General features: G+C 41.9%; 3 protein-coding genes across 11 annotated transcripts in view; 1 reads left to right on the forward strand and 2 right to left on the reverse strand.

Annotated features, from left to right (window-relative positions):
• The window catches only part of CHLSN (cholesin), a 100374-nt gene that overhangs the window by 20999 nt on the left and 58830 nt on the right, over window positions 1–20545 (forward strand). The gene's annotated exons all lie outside the window — the stretch shown is intronic.
• Window positions 383–8474, reverse strand: LOC116237523 (uncharacterized). Its single transcript, XM_031606758.2, has 2 exons — window positions 8061–8474; window positions 383–3798 (listed from the first exon to the last, which is right to left on the reverse strand). Exon 2 carries the CDS (start codon window positions 3752–3754, stop codon window positions 2735–2737), a length of 1020 nt encoding a protein of 339 aa, XP_031462618.2. The 5' UTR covers window positions 3755–3798; window positions 8061–8474; the 3' UTR covers window positions 383–2734.
• The window catches only part of GPR146 (G protein-coupled receptor 146), a 38574-nt gene continuing 30698 nt past the window's right edge, over window positions 12670–20545 (reverse strand). For all 5 annotated transcript variants that reach the window (XM_090151437.1, XM_090151438.1, XM_031606761.2 and 2 more), the window contains one exon: window positions 12670–20132. In XM_090151437.1, the coding sequence (XP_090007563.1) occupies window positions 19087–20132 (1046 nt within the window). In that variant the 3' untranslated portion in view covers window positions 12670–19086. The remainder of the gene's footprint in view (window positions 20133–20545) is intronic.

A 20545-nucleotide genomic window follows, 5' to 3' on the forward strand; every position in this document is an offset into this window, starting at 1 on the left:
TCTTGTCCCTGTGCAGTAGCTGAGGAGAGGGAAGAGACCAGAGCACACTGACTCACATCAGGCAGACAGCAGCAGAAGCTGTACCCAGCAGCACTCCCAGCTTTGCAGCAGTGGTTTGTTCTTGCTCGTTCCCAAGTGTCAGCTCTGTCAGAAGCTCCCACATGCTTTATTTCTGAGATATTTGGTATGGTTCTGCTTGCCCCAAATGCTGCAGTACTGTCATGCATGCTAGCTGTGCTGAGCCTCCAGGCTCCAGCAGGACTGTTTGTGTGATCTGCTCACATCAGACCAGTTCCCAGGACCCAGCCAACGTTCTCTAACCAGGTCCTGTGCATTTGCTGGCTGGGTTTACTTTCAGGCACCTTGAACAGTAACACAGAACTCAGAAACAATACAGTATTTATTCTTTCATCCTTTGAATATATAGAAGCAGTGAATAAAGTAGAATCCTTTGTGCATAATTCCCGTTCTAGAAAATAACATACTTAGCCATGAAAGCGTGATGTTCTCTGCCTGAACTGAAATAAACAGCTTACATCTTCTGACAGATCCTTCCTCTCAGTCTGTCAGCTTTCTTTACTGATGTGCTGCTCTTACAGCTCCTCTCTGCAGGGCTGACATTCAGACCTTGTTGTTTAAACTCCCTCAGATGCAAAGCAAAACTTCAGATGTCATCTGAGAAATCCTTTCACAACTATATAATTAACTCTTGTATTTGAAGAGGTGATTCTTATCTGCGTATTTCCGTTCTGACCAGGATCTAATAATGCCCTGTTTCTATGTGATGTTCCCTATTTATCCATCTGCTGGTGCTGGCAGCAGGACAGAGCTGAGTGGGAGAACAAGCTGACGTAATGCAGTGCAGTTATTTCACCAGTTGATTTTTACATCTTGTGGAAAAGTTGGTCCTTATGGTCATGCTGGGACAATTGCCCTCTCTTTGCATGTGATAGAAGTCCTGAAATTCATGGACTCTGACTGTATTTCAGGACCAGAGCCATATATGTACACTCTACATCTATGCACGGTACATATGGGCAGATGTCCTTTAGTCTTCCACTTGGCTGTTGCTTTGCAGAACCTGTTCCTGTTGGTGGATCAGTGCCCACTTTGCTGTATTTCATGCAGCCCATTCCAATTTGCACTGACTGCACACAGATCTGCACCTTACCAAGGTAACTTTTCAAGATTTTTCCTAAATTCTCTTGGTTCCTTTAGTATCCAGGTGCCATGTTTAATCAAGTAAATTTTGTCTCCAGTGCTACACAAACATGTGTATAAGTATCAAAGTGTTTTTTCTTAAAAACACTTCAGGACACTTGAGCCCTGCTTATCACCTCACTCTATTTCTTTTTTTTTAACTTGTAGTCCAACTCTCCATCTTTATCCGAGGTGCAGAACAGCCTTGTGCCTTCCTTGTTTTTTTCTGTTCTCCCTAAAGGAAGTCTGAAACTGAAGCCAAATATGTAAGAGGGCTCTGGGCCAACCTGGGTTGCAGTAATGATGCTCTCAAAGCCAGCATTGCAGCCCTGCACCTGAGGCTCTGCCTGCACCAGTGGCTGCTTCCTTAGGGCTGCAGTGCCATGGCTGCTGTGGAATGCTCAGATTTGGATTTCTTTCCCCATTTTGCACTATTTCTCTGTGAATTCTCATCTAAAATATATAATGTTCCTCTCCTATCTACAGCAAAGCCTTGATTTCTGCCTGGATCTGGGGCTCTGCTTCTTTTTGCCTTTATAAAAGCAGTTCCACCAGTGCTGGGCCTGGTTTTTCTCATTTTTTTAGTTAAGGTATAATGGAATGTGACTATTCAAGGTATGTGACTTCATACTTCTGAATGAACTCATCAAGAATGGCTTAAATCAATAATTGCATGAAGTCGTAATGCAGAGTTGAAGCTAAGCACGCTTTAACAAAAAGCTTTCATTCTTGCACAAAGTTTTAATTAGCCATCCTGTCCATCTTTCCAGTTCAGTGCCTCAGAAAGGACACAAAGTTCTTTTTTATGGACCAATGTTTCTATTAATTTGAGGGGTTTTTGTGTTGTTTTTTTTTTTTTGTTGGTGGGTTTTTTGGTTGTTTTTTTTGTGCATGCAAGAATTCAGATAAAAACCTTTGAGGTTTCAGCAAATGTAGAAGAGAAAAACAGAAAAGAAAAAAAAGAAGAAAAAAAAAAGAAAGGAAAACCCCATTTTGTGTTTATATATGGTACAAGTGAAATAGACTTGCAGTATCACTATTTTGGGATTGTAATGGACTCAACCCCTACTTCACTGCTGTTGTTACTGGAATTAAGCAATGTTACAAAAATATGGGTGGCTTGTAGGGCAAGAAATCCCAGTCCAAAGAAGAAGCAAACCTGAGAAAATGCTTTGGCTGCAGATTTTTACCTCAGTTCAAAGTTACTTTAGGATATGTTTTGGTGTTCATCCTCACTAAGGCATTGGTTCTATTACAGAAGCATCCATCTATGGTTGCAATACTTTCTGCTCGCTTTTGAAGTAACGTGCGAAGGAAGGAGATGAAAAAATATTTACACACACGTAAGAACAGACCCCCAAGTCCTACATGTTTCTACGTGTTAGGTCACTGCAGACAGCAGACTGAATATGTGTTTCTCTCAGTCCTGCTAGCCGTGTGATAGTCCAGGTTTGGGATCAGAAGAAAGAACAGTTGTCCTTTACAAAGAAGAATAACCATAGAAGTGGATTGAGAGTTCTTAGAAGAGCAGGTGTTACTGAGACATCACTTCAGGGCTTGTGGGCATTACTGGGATGTCAAGGTGGCTGGTGGTGCTGGGTGTCCTTCGGCAGCTCCGTATGACTTGAAGTATTCTGTCCTTGCACGGTTTGTGCAAACAGAATATGAGTACCAGACTAGCACAGCTCTCAGAGAACAGTACTATTTCAGCAATGTTCATCACGAGCTCATCCTTTGGAGTTCCAATGCTCTTCTGTAATTTCAGCGTTGTCCTGAAGAGAATCATAATGTTGTAGAATAGACGGCATATAAACGTTGTTACGCTTATGATGAACACAGCGAGGTAGGTATGGATGTGCTGTTGTAAGGCTGGAGCTTCAGCAGGGGCTTCTTTAGCAAGGAGGGTGATAAAGGAGAGTATCTGAAGAAGTGATGGGATTCCAAATCCAAAGGTGAATTTAACGATCTCGTATTCAGGCCATGCAAATAACGGATCCAGCTGGCAGTCTGTTTCCAAATGGTAGTTATCTGTGCCAACCAGCACTGCCTCCGTCAGCGCCAAGCAGAAGGCACATAGCAGCACACATCCAACACACAGAATGGGACGTTGGGTTACCGTGCTCAGAACAGTCCTTGGTGGAAATCTCTTCAGTAACAATTTGAGAAGCATCAACACCAAAGAGTGCTGAGAGTTGAAATAACTGAAGTTGAACAGAAATGACAGAACGCTGCAGGCCAGGTGGGTCACTCTTATGTAGTCGGGTCTGTTGATGACTGTAAATGACAGCAGAATCATTGTAATATTGCTGATGGTGAAGTGTAGGAGAAGCTGGTCTAAGTGTTCCATGGTTTTGTTCTGCACGTAATTCTTTATGAAAATGACCAAAATGCACACGCCAGCTATGAGTCCTGTTGGCACAAAGAAGGCAATGTAACAGTGCATAAGTCTGGATATGACGTTTTGTGAAGCTATGAATGCTTCGATTTCTTCCAGGGAGGTGGAGGCCAGGCTCTTGCTTGGGTAGCTGATCCACGTCATGTTGTGAGCACTCATCCTTTCTGCACAACCTGCTTGTTCCTGCCCAGGGAAGTTAGAAACTGAAATGGAAAAGGAAGGAGAAACAGGCGTTAGAGTAACTCGGCACTGTCTTTTCATCTGTGCATTACACACTTTGCAGAAAATCGTTATTTTTTGCACACGTTCAAGCATGAGAAAGTGATTAGCAGTGCATCATAAGCCTCCCAATGAAGTTCTGCCATAGAACAATTATTGCAGCTGAGCCCTGGACTCCTGAGATTTAACAGTAACGCGTTTGCTGGCTCTTAGTGACCCTGGGATATATTGATACAGTAATTCTGATACCTCTCCTCTGTGGAGGATCCTTCTGAAGCCAATAAGCTTCGTAGGGAAACATTGTATGTATTCAAGAAAAACCCAGTGTAGTAGATACATGTATATATATGTTTTATATACCACTAAAAGCAAAATTGCGACAATTTCGTGCGCAGGTGTGTTCAGGAAATAACAAACTCAGTAACAATTTATAACAAGAGTGCTACACTTGCAGCTGTACTTAATGCATCTTTCCTCCAAGTATTCCGGTGATTTTAACTCTTACAGCAAAAGTAACTTTAAATTGGTAAAAGTTCATGAGGATCCACGGACGTTTTTAGGCAGTGCTCATTATAGATAAGTCAGTGTCTTAATGCTGTTTGGCAGTTCATTTGTGGTTGTTACCTCTGACACTACTTCACATTTCTGATATTTTTAATCTCGCCTCAAAATTGGAATTCTAATACTTTAATTCAAAAAGTAGACTTATCGAAGTGACTCTGATTAAGTGTATATATATAATCTTATGTAATTATAATTGCGTTTCTATAAAACCATAGAGTTGTGTTTTGATTAAGCAGCGTTCTTTCCCTCTCTTTGAAGTCAGAGTTTTCCCTTTCTGGAGGCGCTGTTCCAGGGCAGGAATGCAGGACATGAGTGAGGAAGTTCTGTGCCACAAGGGAGCAGTTGGCTTTGGTCCGTGTAGATTTAGATGCAAAGTGTTGGAGGATAAAACCCAATATGCTGGGCTTTAAATACCAGTAAATTCCTCATTAATCAAGCAGCCGCCATGCAGTCCGCTCCCCTTGGCTCCGTGGCTGTTCTTTTATGTTGACCTGCATAAAAGTGTTTGACTGTGCTGCCATGGAGCTTGTCAGGCCTTCTCCTGGCTTCCATCTGCTGCTTTGACTTCCTCTTCATTGCCTGGAAATCTGAAGGCCACCAATGTCTGACTTCTCCAATGCGTCTCTTCTTAAATACTGAGGAGGAGTCTCCTCAGCGAAGCAAGCAGTGTAAGTCAAATTTTGACCTTCCATTGAAAGAGAGGTGTGAAGCACAGCCTGATCCAGTGCCAGGATTGCAGAGGATGTGAACCACTTGAGCATCCCCAGAAACCTTCCTGATCCTATGGGAAGCCAGCATCCCACACAGTACTTTCAGGAGGTTAAGAAACACTTGTGCTTTGAGCAGCTCTCCTGCCAGAGTCTCCAGGGGTCACCTTCCAGTCCTGTTAGCCCTGATGCAGAACCAAGTATTTCCATGGAGTTCTGGCTCTGTGAAGGTTTCCATTATCTTCCTGACAGTTTCCACCCCAGGCTGCACTCGCTGGCCTTGCACAGCATCTCAGAGTAGCAGAATTGCCAAGGAAACTAAGGAAGCAACTTCAGGTTTCACAGGAAATCATATGGCCTTCCACCAGATTGCAGGAAAAACAAGGTGCCAAGACTTGTTGAAATGTGCTCAGGATCTGACTTTGGTTCTGATACTAGGTTCATCTTTGAAGGTATTTCTTTTTAATTTCCTACTCACTTCGGGGGAAAATTACACTGCAAATATAGAAGTTAAAGCTTTGACAGAAGAAAAAATTCTAGATGCATTGTCTTAATGGGAAATAACAGAAAATTATCCATATTACCAAAATGTTGCCAAAGCACTGAGCTGTTGGCAGCTTGCAGTGTTCAGTCTGCACGTGCAGGATGCTTGCTGGACGTCAATTGAGTGTTCATGCAGAAAAATAGCTCACTTTTCTGTTGATCATTGCTAGCAGTTGTAGTATATTCTGAAATCCTTGCAGGTTAGTCAAATAAGATTGAAGTTTATAGTGCAGATTGTTACTCTTCCTTAAGTTATTCCAAGCACTGCCTCTATTCTGCTTTTAGAAAGTCACAATGATAATGTCAGACTATTCTCTTACTTGATTTTGATGCCTCACTAAGTATTTGAAAGAGAGCAAACGGCAGTTTTGCATTCTGAATGTGCTAGGAAGGTCTTATGTGCCCATGGTTGCAAACAAACATGCCTAATACTTCCTGCAAGCTAATACTGGTATGCTTTTTCTCTGCAGTGCATTCACACAGATATATATTCCTGCTGTATGACACCATCCCCTAACGCTGCTTGTTTTCTGCCATGTCTTGTCTCCTTATACCTTCCTGGGGAAATGGCTCTTAGCAAGGAGTGCTGCTTGTCACCTGCTGCAGTTGCTGTGTTGGCCCTTCTGGCTGAGGCCCCCCATCCCTCACATCCTGCAGCTGGGGCTGAATAAAACTGGGACAGACGGTGTAACCTTTCTGTGCATCTGTTTGTATCAGAGCTTTAGAGAGCCCTTCAGTGCTTCTCTACCATAGGAAACAACAGTTAGAAATTCTAAGTCTTGACAGTTTTGAAACGTTCCCAATGTTCTGAGTTCATTCCCTGCACTGAATTAAATGTGGTTGCTCCCAGCACATCATGTGTGTGCTGTGCTTGCTGGGCCAGGTCCTTTTCTGTTTCCTGGAGCTGTCATTGTGCTCTGTAAATGCCTCAGGATGTGAATGAGTTCTTCCTCTCAGCTTATTAGGGGGAGAACTGACTTCTTCATTTCTATTTAGGCACTGGTGACTGAGACCAATATCAAAATATCCCATCAGAGCTCTCGTACGTGGAAGCTGTGGCAGAACTCAGGCCTTTTCCTCAGGTTGATTAATGAGGGAAAGTCGCAACACGCTGTTTGCATCATGGTTTCCTGCATTGCCTTTCTCTAAAAGCCCATCCTCTTCCTCACCTCTGCTCCCCCCCACTTTGTTTTAATTGACAATCATATGCATGCTGTTAGTCCTTCCTTCATATAGCTTCAGTTCTTGTTCTCTGGGGCTTGTCTCTGGCACTGTTTCCCCACTCGTGTCCACCCTGCCTTTTGTGCGAGAGATTGAAGTGAGTGCGTTTAATTTCCACTTTCTGAAGCACAGCTAATGCATTCTGCTTCACTTCCAATAGGTGGAGCTGAGGAAATGAGCACCACGTTCAGAAGTAGCTGGAAAAATAGCTGCTTTTCACAGCTTGCTTTCAGCAGTGAGAGGACCCAGTCTGTAAGATTCCATTGCTTTCTTACCCCCATCATGCACTGGATGGTTAACTGCTGCAGATGGAGAGCTTGGTCTCAAGGAAACTTCTGTTAATTTAAAGTCTAGAAAGAAGGGTTCCTAAAACAGGGAGTTTCTCGCTGGCAGCTAAGCTCTCCCTCTATAAAAAGCTTGGGCAGGGCAGTCGGTCTGCCAGCAGCTCAGAGAAGGAGAAAATTCTTTCCCTCCATCATACAGCAGTGCACACAGCACTCCTTGTGTGACTGGGCATGGGCTGCACCGCCCCGCAGAAACGATGCTGGTGCTTTGGGGGTGGGGGGTTCACACGTGTGAGTTTGTCCTTCCTGTTGTGGCTAGGTCTGCTAAACGGTGGGAAAAAAATACAGAGGGAGGGGATGATTGCAGTGAAATACCACTTTCTTGTTCTTGTAGTGTCACCGCAGCAAAATTCCTACGCTTTGGAAAGTATTTGAGGCTAAAGACTTCAGAAGTCCTAACCGTAACTTCCGAAAAACTGAAAGCTTTTCTTTTCCCTTTCCCAGAATATGAATCAGCAATAACTGAGCACTATCTACACCAGCACTGCGGATGAGTTTCCTGCCTATAAAACCCTTCCAGCGCTGTTAGGATTATCCAAAAATGTCCATCCTTCAGCAGACTGCTCTTAGGGAATTGTTGGAATCCCTCGTCCACACCACTGAATGGGATTTCATCATCTATCCATGTCAGTTCAGTGGGAGTAATGCATTTAGCAGAAAGCAGTTGTCAGATTCGCTCTGTTTAATGCTCGGCTTTATTCAGCTTTACGAGGGTGTTTCTCAGAGACACTATTTCATTTTGTCTCGTTCAAATCTTGTTAAAGAAGCAAACATTAAAAACTTTATGAAACACAACCACAGCTTCACGATTCGATCCTCTCGTGATGAATAAAACATTGCATATCCGAAGTAAGATAAAGCACTTACCTTTCCAGGAAAATGCTCCACAGATACAATTAGCTGCGACTTTCACTGTGAGTAGTCAGATGAATTATAATTACTGTTTGGAGGATGTAGCCCTTTCTATTTATGCAGAGAGCAGCGTGTGTATATCACAGTAACTTCTTTTGCTGTTATAAATCGCGATGAAAACTCCAGTGCTTGCTGACTACAAAAACATTCAGTTCTGCAAGAGAAACAGGAACTGGGTTTACATCATTCAAACCGTACACGTTGCATGTTTAGCAAACCTATGATTTCACCATGTGACTTTAAAGTTCAAATTATCCTCTGCAGGGAGATATTTTAGAACAGAAAAGTAGTGTTTGTTGCAGCCATTTCTGAGTCTGTGAGGCCATCCAGTGGAATTTTTTTCCTGCTCATGAAGCAATCCTACACGCATTGGCCAGCCTTTGCAATTACTTTTTTTGGTAAGCGTGCTGTTTTAATTCCTATGGCTCTTGAAAAAGGAAAGCCAGTTGAATAAATGCAGATTCAAAGCCCTTACTAAACGGGGCAGCTATGCGACAAGACAGTACTCTGTGTCACAGCTTAAAAATACAGTGTATTTCTATTTCTCCATGGGTTCTGGCTCTTGGAACACCCCCAGGATTGTGCACATTCAACAAATTATTTTCCAGATGCTCTGCAATGACCATGAGGTGTAAAAAGCCACGATTTTGAGTCCGTAACATGTTCTGAGTTGGGCTAAGCATCAATCTTCTTAGTGACTGCTTAATAGGATTCTCAAAACCTTAGATGGAAATGAGCAAGAAAGGCTTGGCTCATGATTATTCCTGTGCACACAGCCTTGTTGCTTGGAAGGCATCAGCCACACCGTGCTTTCTCAAAGGAGCACATCCATGGCAAAGCACGTTTTTTTCTAATCTTATAATAATCTGCTGTAGCTTTGGTCAGTGCTTTCTGTCTCCATGGTGTTTTACCTGTTGCGCTTTAGCAAGCTTTGTTGAAAATTACGTGGAAAAATCCAAAACACTTCAACAAAATGGAATAAAACCAATGCGCCAGGGCGCAGGGCTCAGAATGGGGCTTGCAGGTTGGCTGGAGGCACAATGTCAGCCTGAGGTTTGTACTTCCACCTGAGGGAGAGGATTGCTGCTGCAAGCACTTCTCAAACCAAATGTGGGTTGCTTCAGGCTCTGTGAAGTAGCTGTGCTCCAAAACAGCTCTTCAGTAGCTCAGCAGCTCTATGAAATGTGGTTTGCTAGGAGCTTGCACATGTTGTTCAGAACACCCCAACTCCCACGTAGGTTTGTTTTTGAACATCTCAGCATAGTTGTTTGTTGAACTGGGTGCATTGTTTCCCTTTAGTTCTTAGTAGTGTTTCTAAATTGCTTCTGAAAAGCTTGAAGCTGGCTGGGTGGTGTAGCTGTTCTGTATGGCACAGCTGGTCTGGAGGTGTACCCAAGTCCTTGTTTCTTCTGTTGGTGGTAATGTCATATAATAAGCAAGGGTAGATGAGTGCAAGTCAGGCAAATGTGTTTTACTGTTGATTTTCCATGAGCTATGCAAATTTGAAGTGTCACCTTATCCTTTCTATAGGTCGTAGGGCTGCACAGGGAGTGCACTGAACTGCATGAACAATCCTATGGTTGTGCTGGAAAGACAAGACAATTTTAGGAAGTGTCTGGTCCTCACCTAGGAGATACCAACTTGCCTTTTTTGGGTTTCAGAACGGGTTGTGTGCACACATGGGGTAACACTGAACAGCCCAGCATCAGCCCAGCTCTGACAGCATGGGGTCCCTCACCAGCACTTGGTTCTGGCTGGGACAGCCTGCTGGGGTTCATCTGTTCCCAGTGCACCCTTTGTGACTACCAGTAAAATAGAGAAAAATCAGTGGCTGCACCAAAAGTTTAAGGATGACTCAAACTGCCCTTTATAAAGCTTTATTCTGAGGTGATCAGCAGCCAGTTGGGGAAGGAGGAGTAACTGGAGTGAAGATACGCTCTGGCACAGCAGCATTGAGACTGCGTTTCCTGTGTTTCAGTAGCAGCTTTTTTACTAATGCAAGGTGTGAAGAAGAGCTCGGAGGGAGCTTGTCTTCTGATGAGAAAAATTATACAGAGAGAACTAGAAAAACAAAAAGAGAAAAGCTATTTCTTACACATCCTGTCTTAACAAAAAAAAAAAAAAAATCAAAAACCAAAGGGAAAGCTTGCATCTTCAAATTTATGTTCATGTTTACAAATATTATTCCATATCATGTGTTATTATCCAGCTGTATCTAAAGGAAAGAATGCTTATCATACTTTGACTGGGGAGCAAGCAGCATGTTACAATTTCAGAATATGTACATTGATTCAAAGAAGAACATCAGAAAGGGTCCACATTCTATGGGTGGAGAAATTTGGGTACTGAGAAATTTGGTGTCCCAAATGGATGGAATAAACTGAGAGCCAGAACAGAAACAGAGATCAGGAAATCAAGGTTTCCCAATGTATTACTCCATACTCTGCTCTGTTGGTATCCTAACAGCTACGCAGGGTGGTTTGGCAGCAGCCCAGGGTGCTGTTACTTTCATAGTTACTGCACTACTGAAAGGAAAGCAAGATATTGCTGTTGTGAGGTCAGCTGGGTCTTTTCTTAAACAATGGATCAGTTCAGTTCCGTTTGCTTCAATGATCACAGGGCACAAGTCACGAGAACAGTGGCAAAGTAGTGTGGGGTTGTATGAACCTTCAGAACAGTGCAAAAACAAAGGTGGTTAAATGTCTGTTTGCATTATTTTAGCACTGTTTGTATGAGTTAAGTGTTGATTAATGTGTGTGTGCTCTCAGTGGATAAGGTGAGTGTGGTAATGATGTTCTGCATAGGGCTGAAGCAGCTTCTCTTGCCTTTCTGATGGAGGGTTGTTAAGGAAGGTGTCCCTTTGTTTTGTGATGGGCTGTTTTGGAATATCCAATGGCTTTTACTGCCCGTTCTCCAGTGTACTGTGATGAAAAGCAGTGTTGTGTTACTGGAATTACGAATTGAGAAACAATCTACATTTTCCCCTGAAGTTATTTTTCATAACCTATCATGTATTTCCATCTCAGTTGTTCCTCTAATGTAATTATCCAACAAAAAATAACCTGGGCGTGGGTGGGATGCTCACCACAGGGAGGCCAGGGGAGGTTCAATGTGCTGCTGGGGAGCTGAGCTGGCTGTGCAGAGCTTCTCTTGGTGGCACTTGGGCACCATGGGGCTGCTTGTGTCAGTGTGCTGATTCCTGCACAGAGGTGCTGCCTCGGGCTGACATTTTCTTAAGTAACCTATTCAGATGTGTTATTATTATTATTATTACTATTAGGTTTTGGGTTTTTTTTGAGAAGAGCATCTATTCTAAGTCTTTTGTTATATTGACACGCAGAGAGTCACTCTAAAATTGTTCTTCTTGCTTAGTCAGCTATTCAGCAGCAAGCAAATTTGAGTCCTCAATTAAAAGGTTGTGGAACTTCAGGCCTTTGAGGTAAAACATAAAGCCAAACAGAACAACAGTGAAATCCGTACACAAAGCCAGGAGTTGCAAGCTTGGAGAACTGAAGGAATTCTGCTTGAGGATGAGTTTTAGAATAGAAAATACGTCTTCATTTTTTCTGTGTTCACTGCATGTTTGTGGGGGTTTCATTTGCTTGTTGGCTTCCTGATTTCTTGATCTGTAGGTGGAACTGAGATGTGCATGCTTCTGTCGTGTAACTGCAGCATGTGGGTCTCAGCGGTGGCGTTTGGATATTGGGTGCTTTGAGCTCCTTTGAGCTCACTGACAGCTGGTTCATCTCTTTATTAGATAGACAAACTGACTGTAAGGTGCGTGGAGCCATGTGGATTTGTGGAATTTAAACTATGTGCTTGGATAGGGTTAAAAAAGCATGAGCTGGTGATGTGGGAACATAGGCACTGGTATTAATATTGCCTGTGCCTCTGAGGCTGCTCCTAAATCAACACTGAGCCTCTTATTCTGGAACAGCCGTGCTCTGTGCTGGGTTATCACTGCTGTCACATCTCAGGATTGCTCACCCATGATTCCCCATTAGTGATTTTATATTGGCTTACTTGGGCATTGTTTGTTGTTTTATAAACAGTGTTTTCTTATTGTTACTCTACAGTGATGTTTCCATCAGTGACAAAATAAACTCCTCTGTATAGGTAGATCATGTAGGTAACTCCCCAGTGAGGGCTAAAAATGGCTGTATTTCAAATAATGCTTTAATGAGGGGTGGAAAACATCTTTGTCTAATAGCAACTTCTATAAAAGAACGGGGCTCTGCGTAGCACTGCAGGTGTTAGAATGGTTATTTAATTTACATAGGCTGAGCTGAAAGGTTTCCGAAACTTCTCTATTAATAATGAATGAAATCTATTTCATTTTGAATTAGCGAAACCGTAACTTAATTAGGAAGAATTATGATGCTCTGGAGCTGGCTGGGAATGGCACTGCCTTTGATCTCTGAGCATCTCGTATATGGCAGTGCTTGGTACCAGGTGTTTCAGAACAAACACAAGAGACATAAGCTTTTTTTTTTTTTTTTTTTTTTTTTTTAATAAATATCTATGTATTATTCTTTTTTAATAAATATTTATGTATTTTGAATAATCGGACTTCACAGTCTGGTGAAATATCCTGTGAGGTTAAAAAACACAATGAGCCATTGTTGAGGATTGCTTTTTGCAGCAGAATTTTCTCTTATGTACCTCGTTGTCTCAGCAGCGTTGTAGAAGTGATGACTAATTCTGTTTCTCCTTCCATGTGCTTGCAGACAGGACCTGCTGCTACGTACATTTATAACCAGAAACTGGTCTGAGAGTGTTTCCATTGTGAACATAAATCCTCTTAATCGTTTTATGGATCAAACCATCTTTGTGACATGCAGGATGTTCTGTTAGTGACCACCAGGTGGTGTTTGTACAACAGTTTTGATCCCAGAATTAACATCAAAAATACCATTTATTTGGGAGGTGAGGTAAGAAACAAGTGTGGAAATTCTAGCAGCTTCAAGATAAATTTTAGCTTACATTTGCAAATGTACATGCTAAAATTAGGGGGTTAGTTTTGTTGTAGTATTGGTAACACACAGACTTACATAGAAGTGATAAGTCAAAAAACCTCCTATTGAAATCAGGGGGAATTTATGATTTTAAGAAACCCTTTACATTAGGGGATCAATTCTGCATTTTTAGACGTTGACTTGATCCAGAGCTGAGAGCTTTCCTGTATTTTTATGGCAGCATCATTCCTGCTGTTGGCTGTAAGTCTACTCACAGGTACCTTAGGATGGCTCTAATTGGAACCTGTTCCCTTTCCTAACAATCCTTTCTCCAGCCCTCTGAGCTGGGAGTATCTGTGCTGCTGCTTATTTCTGTTTTCACACAAAGCACCTTCAGGTGCTTTATAACCAGAAAGAGAATCCATTTCATCTGGTGTAAAAACTTGTTTGTTCTGGGGAACTTCTGATAGGAAGGTTTGTCTTTTTGTAAACGTTTGTATATTGAATCGTTAATGCTCTGATAGGAATCTGGTATCATTTCAGTCTTTTCCTGTCATGGTTTGGAACAACACACGAACTTTCTGCTGGGCACTGCAAGGCAATGTGAGCATTTTGTGAGTGTACTTAGAAGTGCTGTTCTATAGAAGGGAGGAGTATAAGGAAATGGCCTGCACTTCCCAGGTAAGGAGAAGACTTGGTAGAAAGGAAGTGGAGTGATGAAATAGACAATAAATCCACTGCTCTCCTACAGGATGAGAATGTATTCAAAATATGTCAAAGCATTTTGATGTATGATGGAAAGTTAAGGGAAATATGATGGGAAACATTTCACACTTGAGTCTGCACAGCTGGTTTTGTGCATTCGGTTGCTTTCACTTGGAAAAAGTATTGCATGATATGGTTAAGAAATACACAAGGTTTTACTTATCAAAAAGCTGCAAGAATTAATCTTAGAGCATATGTTTCAGATTCCTCAGTGTGTTGAGCACTTTACAGCTGCAGAAGCTGAGGTCCAAATCAGTGCTTCTTGAAGTGCTTTGTTAAGAGAAGAACTGAGAGTGGCACTTGGCCAGATTCCGCTTTTGTTTTCTGTTACCAGCCCTGAGCCATTGCAGGGCAGCTCACGAGTAGGTCTGCAGCCTGCTCAGTGGCCTGCTTTCATTTTTAGTTAGCAACAATAAGTAAGTTTTTAGCTGTGTACATGCACCAAAAAAAAAAAAAAGAGAACCGAATCTTGGTCATTATTTTTTTCAGTGGTACTTCCCCTCTTTCTGACATGGTGTTGTATTTTCTTGGTAACCTTGGTGCTGTAACCTGTTTTCCTGTAATAGAACAGTTCAACGCTTCCTGTCTTGGTGCCAAAATGTGGTTGTCCTCAGTGAGATCTGGCTGTGCTCACAGACAAGTGCTGATTCTTCTGCCACATTGGTACAGTTCAGCCTCATGTAAGCCTACTGACTTGCCTGGATGGTACACTGAGTTTACACTGGTGATCAGTTGGGTTTATTTGCACAAAGAAGTGACAGGCACATGGTCAATATGTACATTAACCAACAACTTTGTATTTCTGGCACCAATTTTTCTGTCTTATTAGTTGTAGGATTCATTATGCTGAAAAAAGCTGTGACTTTTTGCCTTCATTCCCAGCTAACTTCATGCTGATGCATAATTAGATTTTAATGATGTACAAATTATGACCTAGAAAATCGAGGTAATTCACCACGCCTGGTTTGACATCCAGGTCACGAAGTTGTGATGTTCTGGTTCTGTGAAGAAGCACAGCTTTAGCCTTGCCTGCAAGTTGCCCTTTTGCCAAAAAGAAGAGCCCACACCTCTTACAGATCAGATAGGCTTTAACACTTTTTATTAAGAGTCTTAGGAGTCAGTGGTTTCTTTGTGAAGCTTTGACAAAAGTCCATTTCGTGTAGTTCTTTGTCATAATATGGAAGGACCACATTTCTTTATTTTAAGTAGAACCAGGAGTTCTGCAGTGGTTGGTCACTTTCTTTCCTTAACTGAACATTATATCTTCATAGACTATCTCAATTTGATTTCTAAATGGAAACTTTTGAAACCAGGACCCCTGCTGGGTTTGTCAACACAGACCTGACTTAAACTGGCTGTGTTAATACCTTCAGCACAAGCAGAGTCACTCATCTCTGTTAGTTCACAGATTTGACTTAATTGGCTCTTCAGGAAGAGGCCTATAAGCCACAGCTCATCTCAAACATGGAGTTGAATTTTGTGAGAAAATAACACTGTTAATGATGGCACTTAACCAGTGCCAGCTGATACCAGTGTGCACATACCGAAACATACAGTGCACTTTACTATCCAGAGGTTTGCATTTAAATGAGACACTTGCTTTAAGAAATAATTTAATAAATTATTTGAAAATTATTTTTTCATCAGTAGGCATATGTACATTATTTTAGTCATATTTATTTAAATGCAAAGTAGGCAAGCCCCTATTTACAGTCATCAGAAACCTTCAGGTATCGAAATGGAAAGGCCTCGTCCTTGAGAACTTTGTATCTTAGAAATTTGCCCATAAAAGTTCCTCCACAGTTACATTACCATGCATTTCCTTAAGTATTTTAATGCACTTGCTCATGTACTGCTTCTATAAATATTGTGAAGTTCTTGCTTTGTGGGATATGGCTTTTTAAGGGACACCACACGAGAGCACAGGAATCAGGTTCAGAATTTAGGAGGGCAGTCCATTCCATGGCACGGTTTCTTTGTGGCAAATGAGACATCAAATTCACTCTTAAAAATACTTCAGTTTCTATCAGTCTTGTTCATTAAATTATCAGCACTCCTTCCCTATGTGATTGCCATCACATTTAGTAGATTGTCAAGGATATGAACAAACTCAACGCTGCTGCAGTAAAAAGGATCTTTAGGAAAAAAATCGAAGTTGAGGTTTCAGGGGTAGATGATATAAGACTTGTTCTTTCTCCATCTGTTAAGTTGGAGTTTCCATTTTCTGTGCAGTTCTATTTGTAATGCCAAATCGTTGAGTTGTCATGAAGGAGGTAATCTTGGGAATTACCAGGGCCAAGAAGGAAAGGAACAGGAGCAGAATGAAATGGGATAGCATGTTTGGGTAGAGAACTGAAGGAGATGAGGGGAATAAAAAAAAAAGAGATGATGAAGGAGTCATGGCCCGGTGATTTAACCTGCATAGAAATAAATGTGACAGCCTGCTTAGACACAGGAAGTATTGTTTGTTGGGAAGAGGGGAGTTACAGCTGCCCTTGTGCTGCCTGCTCAGCCCACTGCCCTGCCGTGTCCCAGCCCCACGAGGCCCTGCTCACACCCAGGATTGCCAGTTCCTCTGTGCTGCTGTTTGTTTTCCTGCCCCGTGGGTCAGAATTTCTTGCACAGTTTTTACGTGAGAGAAGTGATGTGGTGCTTCAGGATGCCCGGTGTTCCCCCAGAGGGAAGATGAGTCTCCATTTGCTCAGCAGTTCCAAAGAAAGATTTGCTATGAACGTCTGTGGGCGTGAGCTTGAACGGTTAAAATGAGTGTAGCTTGCAATTCTTAGAATATATCTCAAGTTAAGAGAAAAATGAAACCAAAAAATGGTTATGAAAACCAAGAAGCCAGTATTGTATCTGCTGAGAGGCGTAAATAAGCGTGTGAATGGACGTGCTGATAAGGAAAGGCTTCCTTTTGTGACGTGGTTTTAATCTACAGGCTGACACTGTGAAGCAAAGTGATGTGATTTTGCTGGCTAGCTTTCATGGGGAGAAACCGCCACACAAACAGATGACTTGCTGACTTGCTGTGTTTCAATGGTTAAAAGTTTGCTGAGATAAAAAACTGTATTGAAAGCTAAAGAGTAATGGGTGAGCAGGATGTTGATAATGTAAGAGATGGTTGTATACGAATCAGATGAGCGAAGATGGCTGTGAGAAGAATGACTCAAATGATGTTGAAAAGAGGGGAAAAGATCTGAGAAAAGTCTGTTCCTCATCTCCTTCCCACTTAAACTTAACCATTTTCTTATGCTGATAAATTATGACCGACCATGAGATCAGATGATGCAGTAGAAAAGATTTAATTCTGTTTTTACTCTATGGTTTTTCTATACCAGAGGCTCAAAACCACTCATTTTTTTGGCTGAAGTCTTGCTGAATGATTTGTGTTGTGACAGATAAAGCAAAGAAGTGATTTGTCGCAGGGCCAGTGGCAAAGACGTCCTGCTACCCCTCAGCCGATGGGAGAAATTAGCAGAACTTCTGTCCCTCCTGCTATCACTAATGCAACAACATCTGCAGGTGGTTGTTTGGGTCAGGATAGTTTTGTTTCCAGCAGCTCTTTGTTTTTCTCATGTTCTTCAAACACTCTGAACTGTGTTGGTTTTTTCCATCCTCACTGTGAAATACAGAAACTGTACTTCTGCTGTGTATTCGTGAATCACACTGGGAGATGCTGCATTTTTCCCCAGGTCAGCAAGAAGGTGATGTTGAGTGGAATTCATATCTATGTAGGTCGCTCCAGATGTAATGCCTCCTATTTATTTACATGGAAAGCACTGCAGATACAAAGAGCATAATAACACTGCTTGGTAGAGCAAATTCTCAGCTACCAAACTATTTTTCATCATGGTCACCACCACGTGCTGTGCATTTTTGCCAGCAAACAACAAGCACCTGCATAGTACACTTGTTAAAATCCACACCCATGTGAGCGACCACAGTCAGTGTCACTGCTGGAACGCATTGCCCACCCCTGTCTGTGCTCACACCCACTGTTTGGTCTCTACAAACATTCAGCAAGCATTGACAAATGTCAGTGAGTGCTATTTTTTTTCCACATGGAGGATTTTGATTCCACACCTTTGTTTTGTACACACTTCCAATGTCAGATGCCACTTTGTCAGAGTGCCCCTCTGCTGCCGTCTGTCACACGGCAGCAGCACGTCACAGAAAACTGGTGGGAAGGTTCAGCCTCTACTGCCATCCCACCAACATCCACCTCTGACATCATGGACCAAGAAAATAAAATAGGAGGCATTACTTTCGGAGCACCCCTCATACTATTCCCATCCTAAAATCTTGTATGCATTGAAAGGGTTTTTTTTTTCTGGTTTCTGATCTTCCAGTGATCCCCGAGATTAAAGAGATTTCAGTTTATTTGTAGAGAACATATCCCTTGAAAATAAAAAATGTTAATCATAAACATATTTATTTTTAAGATAATTACTCTCGTTACATATGAACATATGTGGACCATAACACTTAGCCAGACATTCTTTACTCGTTAAGTTTTGATTTAAGTTTGTAAACCATTGTGTCCTTCATTTTAATATGTGGAACAAAAAATCTCTCAATTCCCCTAGAATTAGTTAATAAATATTTTTGAATTCCTGAAATGCCTTAGGATGCAAACAAAGCACCGGAAGAATAAAACATGTTATTGTTATATCTAGGAAAAGCTGGTTTGTGATACGTGTTAATAGCTTAGGTTAGACCGTGTGAGAATATAGCCTCTGAAAATGGTAGATTAGGGAATTCGATGATGGAGAAGGAAATTAAATAATTTAATTTATAATTAACATTTACTATTTGGACATGTTTCATTGGGTGATATGACCTTTAGCAAAGATCACCCGTATCATCTTCATTGGAAAATACTATTTACTTCATCAAGGATAGCACTGTTGCTTCTCTGCACAGAAAACAAGGTAATGCCTTTTTCCCTACAAGGTGCTGTGTGTTCAGTCAGGATTTCCATCAGCTGTTCAGTGATTTGTTCAGACAGGAATATTAGAACGATGAAGACAGAGCTTACGCTTTGTAAGCAGTTCAGTGCACTGAGAGTGTTAGATGTCACAGGTATTACAGCACATAGCCAGAGTCTTACAGATCTCAGCAAACACAACATTTGGGAAGTTAAGACTCTTTCATTATTAAAGGCTCCTCCTGGTTGGGGCTGTCACGTCGTGACTTCGAGTGCCAGCGCAGCCGTATCACAGCCTGAGTACTGCAGTAACAGCACCAGAGGTGTTCAATGCCTACGTCATGACTTGCTGTACTACTGTGCGTTCGTGAGAACAGCCCTGGTTCCCACAGTGTATCTTTTTAAGCAGCCGTCGTAATTTGTTGGGAAAGTTTTTGTTAATGTATCTATAAAGCAAAGGCATTACAAAGCTGCTCGAGAAAGCCAAGAATTTGGATAAAATCTTGGTAAAATGTAATATTCGACTGTAGTTTTCATCTGCAGGTCTTCCTCGTGCATAAGTAAATGTGCTTACCAAAAGGGTAACGTAATAGGGCGTCCATAACGTGAACTGTGTACAGACTGTGGCAATCAAAAGCCTGTGCACCGATGGATCTAATCGTCCAGTGTCTTGATCCAGAGGCGTTGCCTCTTTGCGTATCCTCAGGATCAGAATAAGTGCATACAGTACTGCGACGGCCGGAACGACGTACCCGATAAACACCATGATGGCATCCGCTGCCTCTTTGTTCTGCATCTTGGAACATTCAATTATTTTAGTGGATACGTGGTTGCAGACGTAGAAGAGAAGAGATGAGAAACTCGTGAGCATGGCTCCTCCCCATATGAATCCACAGACGTGCTTGGTGTTGTACACACTGGACATGTAAGTTCTGGGTAGAGCGCGTTCGATGTAGTAGTCCAGACTGAGTAATGTCGTAGAGTACATGGTAACTAAAGATGAGACGTTGAACAAAATAAGCAAGGTGATATAAACTTCATTGTTAGAATTCCAGACGGCCCATTTTGTGTTGGCAAGACCTAGGAGGTACATTGGCGCCAGGGTGTTGATGATGAGACCAGCAATGGCGATATTGACAAAGTAAACATCAGGCATCGTCATGGTCGCTTTGTTGTACAGGTTGACCAGGACCAGCAGGCCGTTGTAGCACAGGCCAATTGGGAAACATATGATGAGGTAGAGTAGGGAAAAGATGGATAGCACAAAGTGGAAGTCCTGGCAGAGATGCTGGTCCTCGCTGCTGTCAGTACTGTTTAAGGTTTCACAGCTCCACATAGTGATTTTAGCTCTTGTATCTTCTCTGCTGGTTACCAGCTTTTCTGTAGAGAAAGAAATAGGAATAGTGTTCAGATATTGCAGTGTAAGTGAAATGCAATGTGATGTGAGGAAAACGTACTCAAGATCACACGGCTCACGTAACCAATTAGTTTAAGGCCAGTGATGGAAATTCTTTTCCATCTCACTATCAGAAAGTCATCCGTGTTTCAAAAATTTCAGGTGACTGGTAAATAAATGTACAAGTTTCAATTCCTTAAAAGGAAATCAGTGGCAATGAGCTGAAAAAAAAAGAAATACCAATGTGATGCACAGCAATATCAGTACTTCTTAAAATTACAAAAGAGCGCCTTTATTTAATACTATGCAAATGTAGTTGCTGAAGTATATAAGAGGAGCTACAGATCTCAGCAATAAGATGGAAAATAGAAAAACAGAAAAATGTGCATGGTGTTAC

Source organism: Phasianus colchicus, chromosome 16, assembly GCF_987193195.1.
Source record: "Phasianus colchicus chromosome 16, bPhaCol1.hap1.1, whole genome shotgun sequence".
Classification (NCBI taxonomy): domain Eukaryota; kingdom Metazoa; phylum Chordata; class Aves; order Galliformes; family Phasianidae; genus Phasianus; species Phasianus colchicus.

Excerpts from the sequence above, each read along its gene's own strand:
- LOC116237523 (XM_031606758.2), bottom strand. The coding sequence starts at position 3,754 with ATGAGTGCTCACAACATGACGTGGATCAGCTACCCAAGCAAGAGCCTG.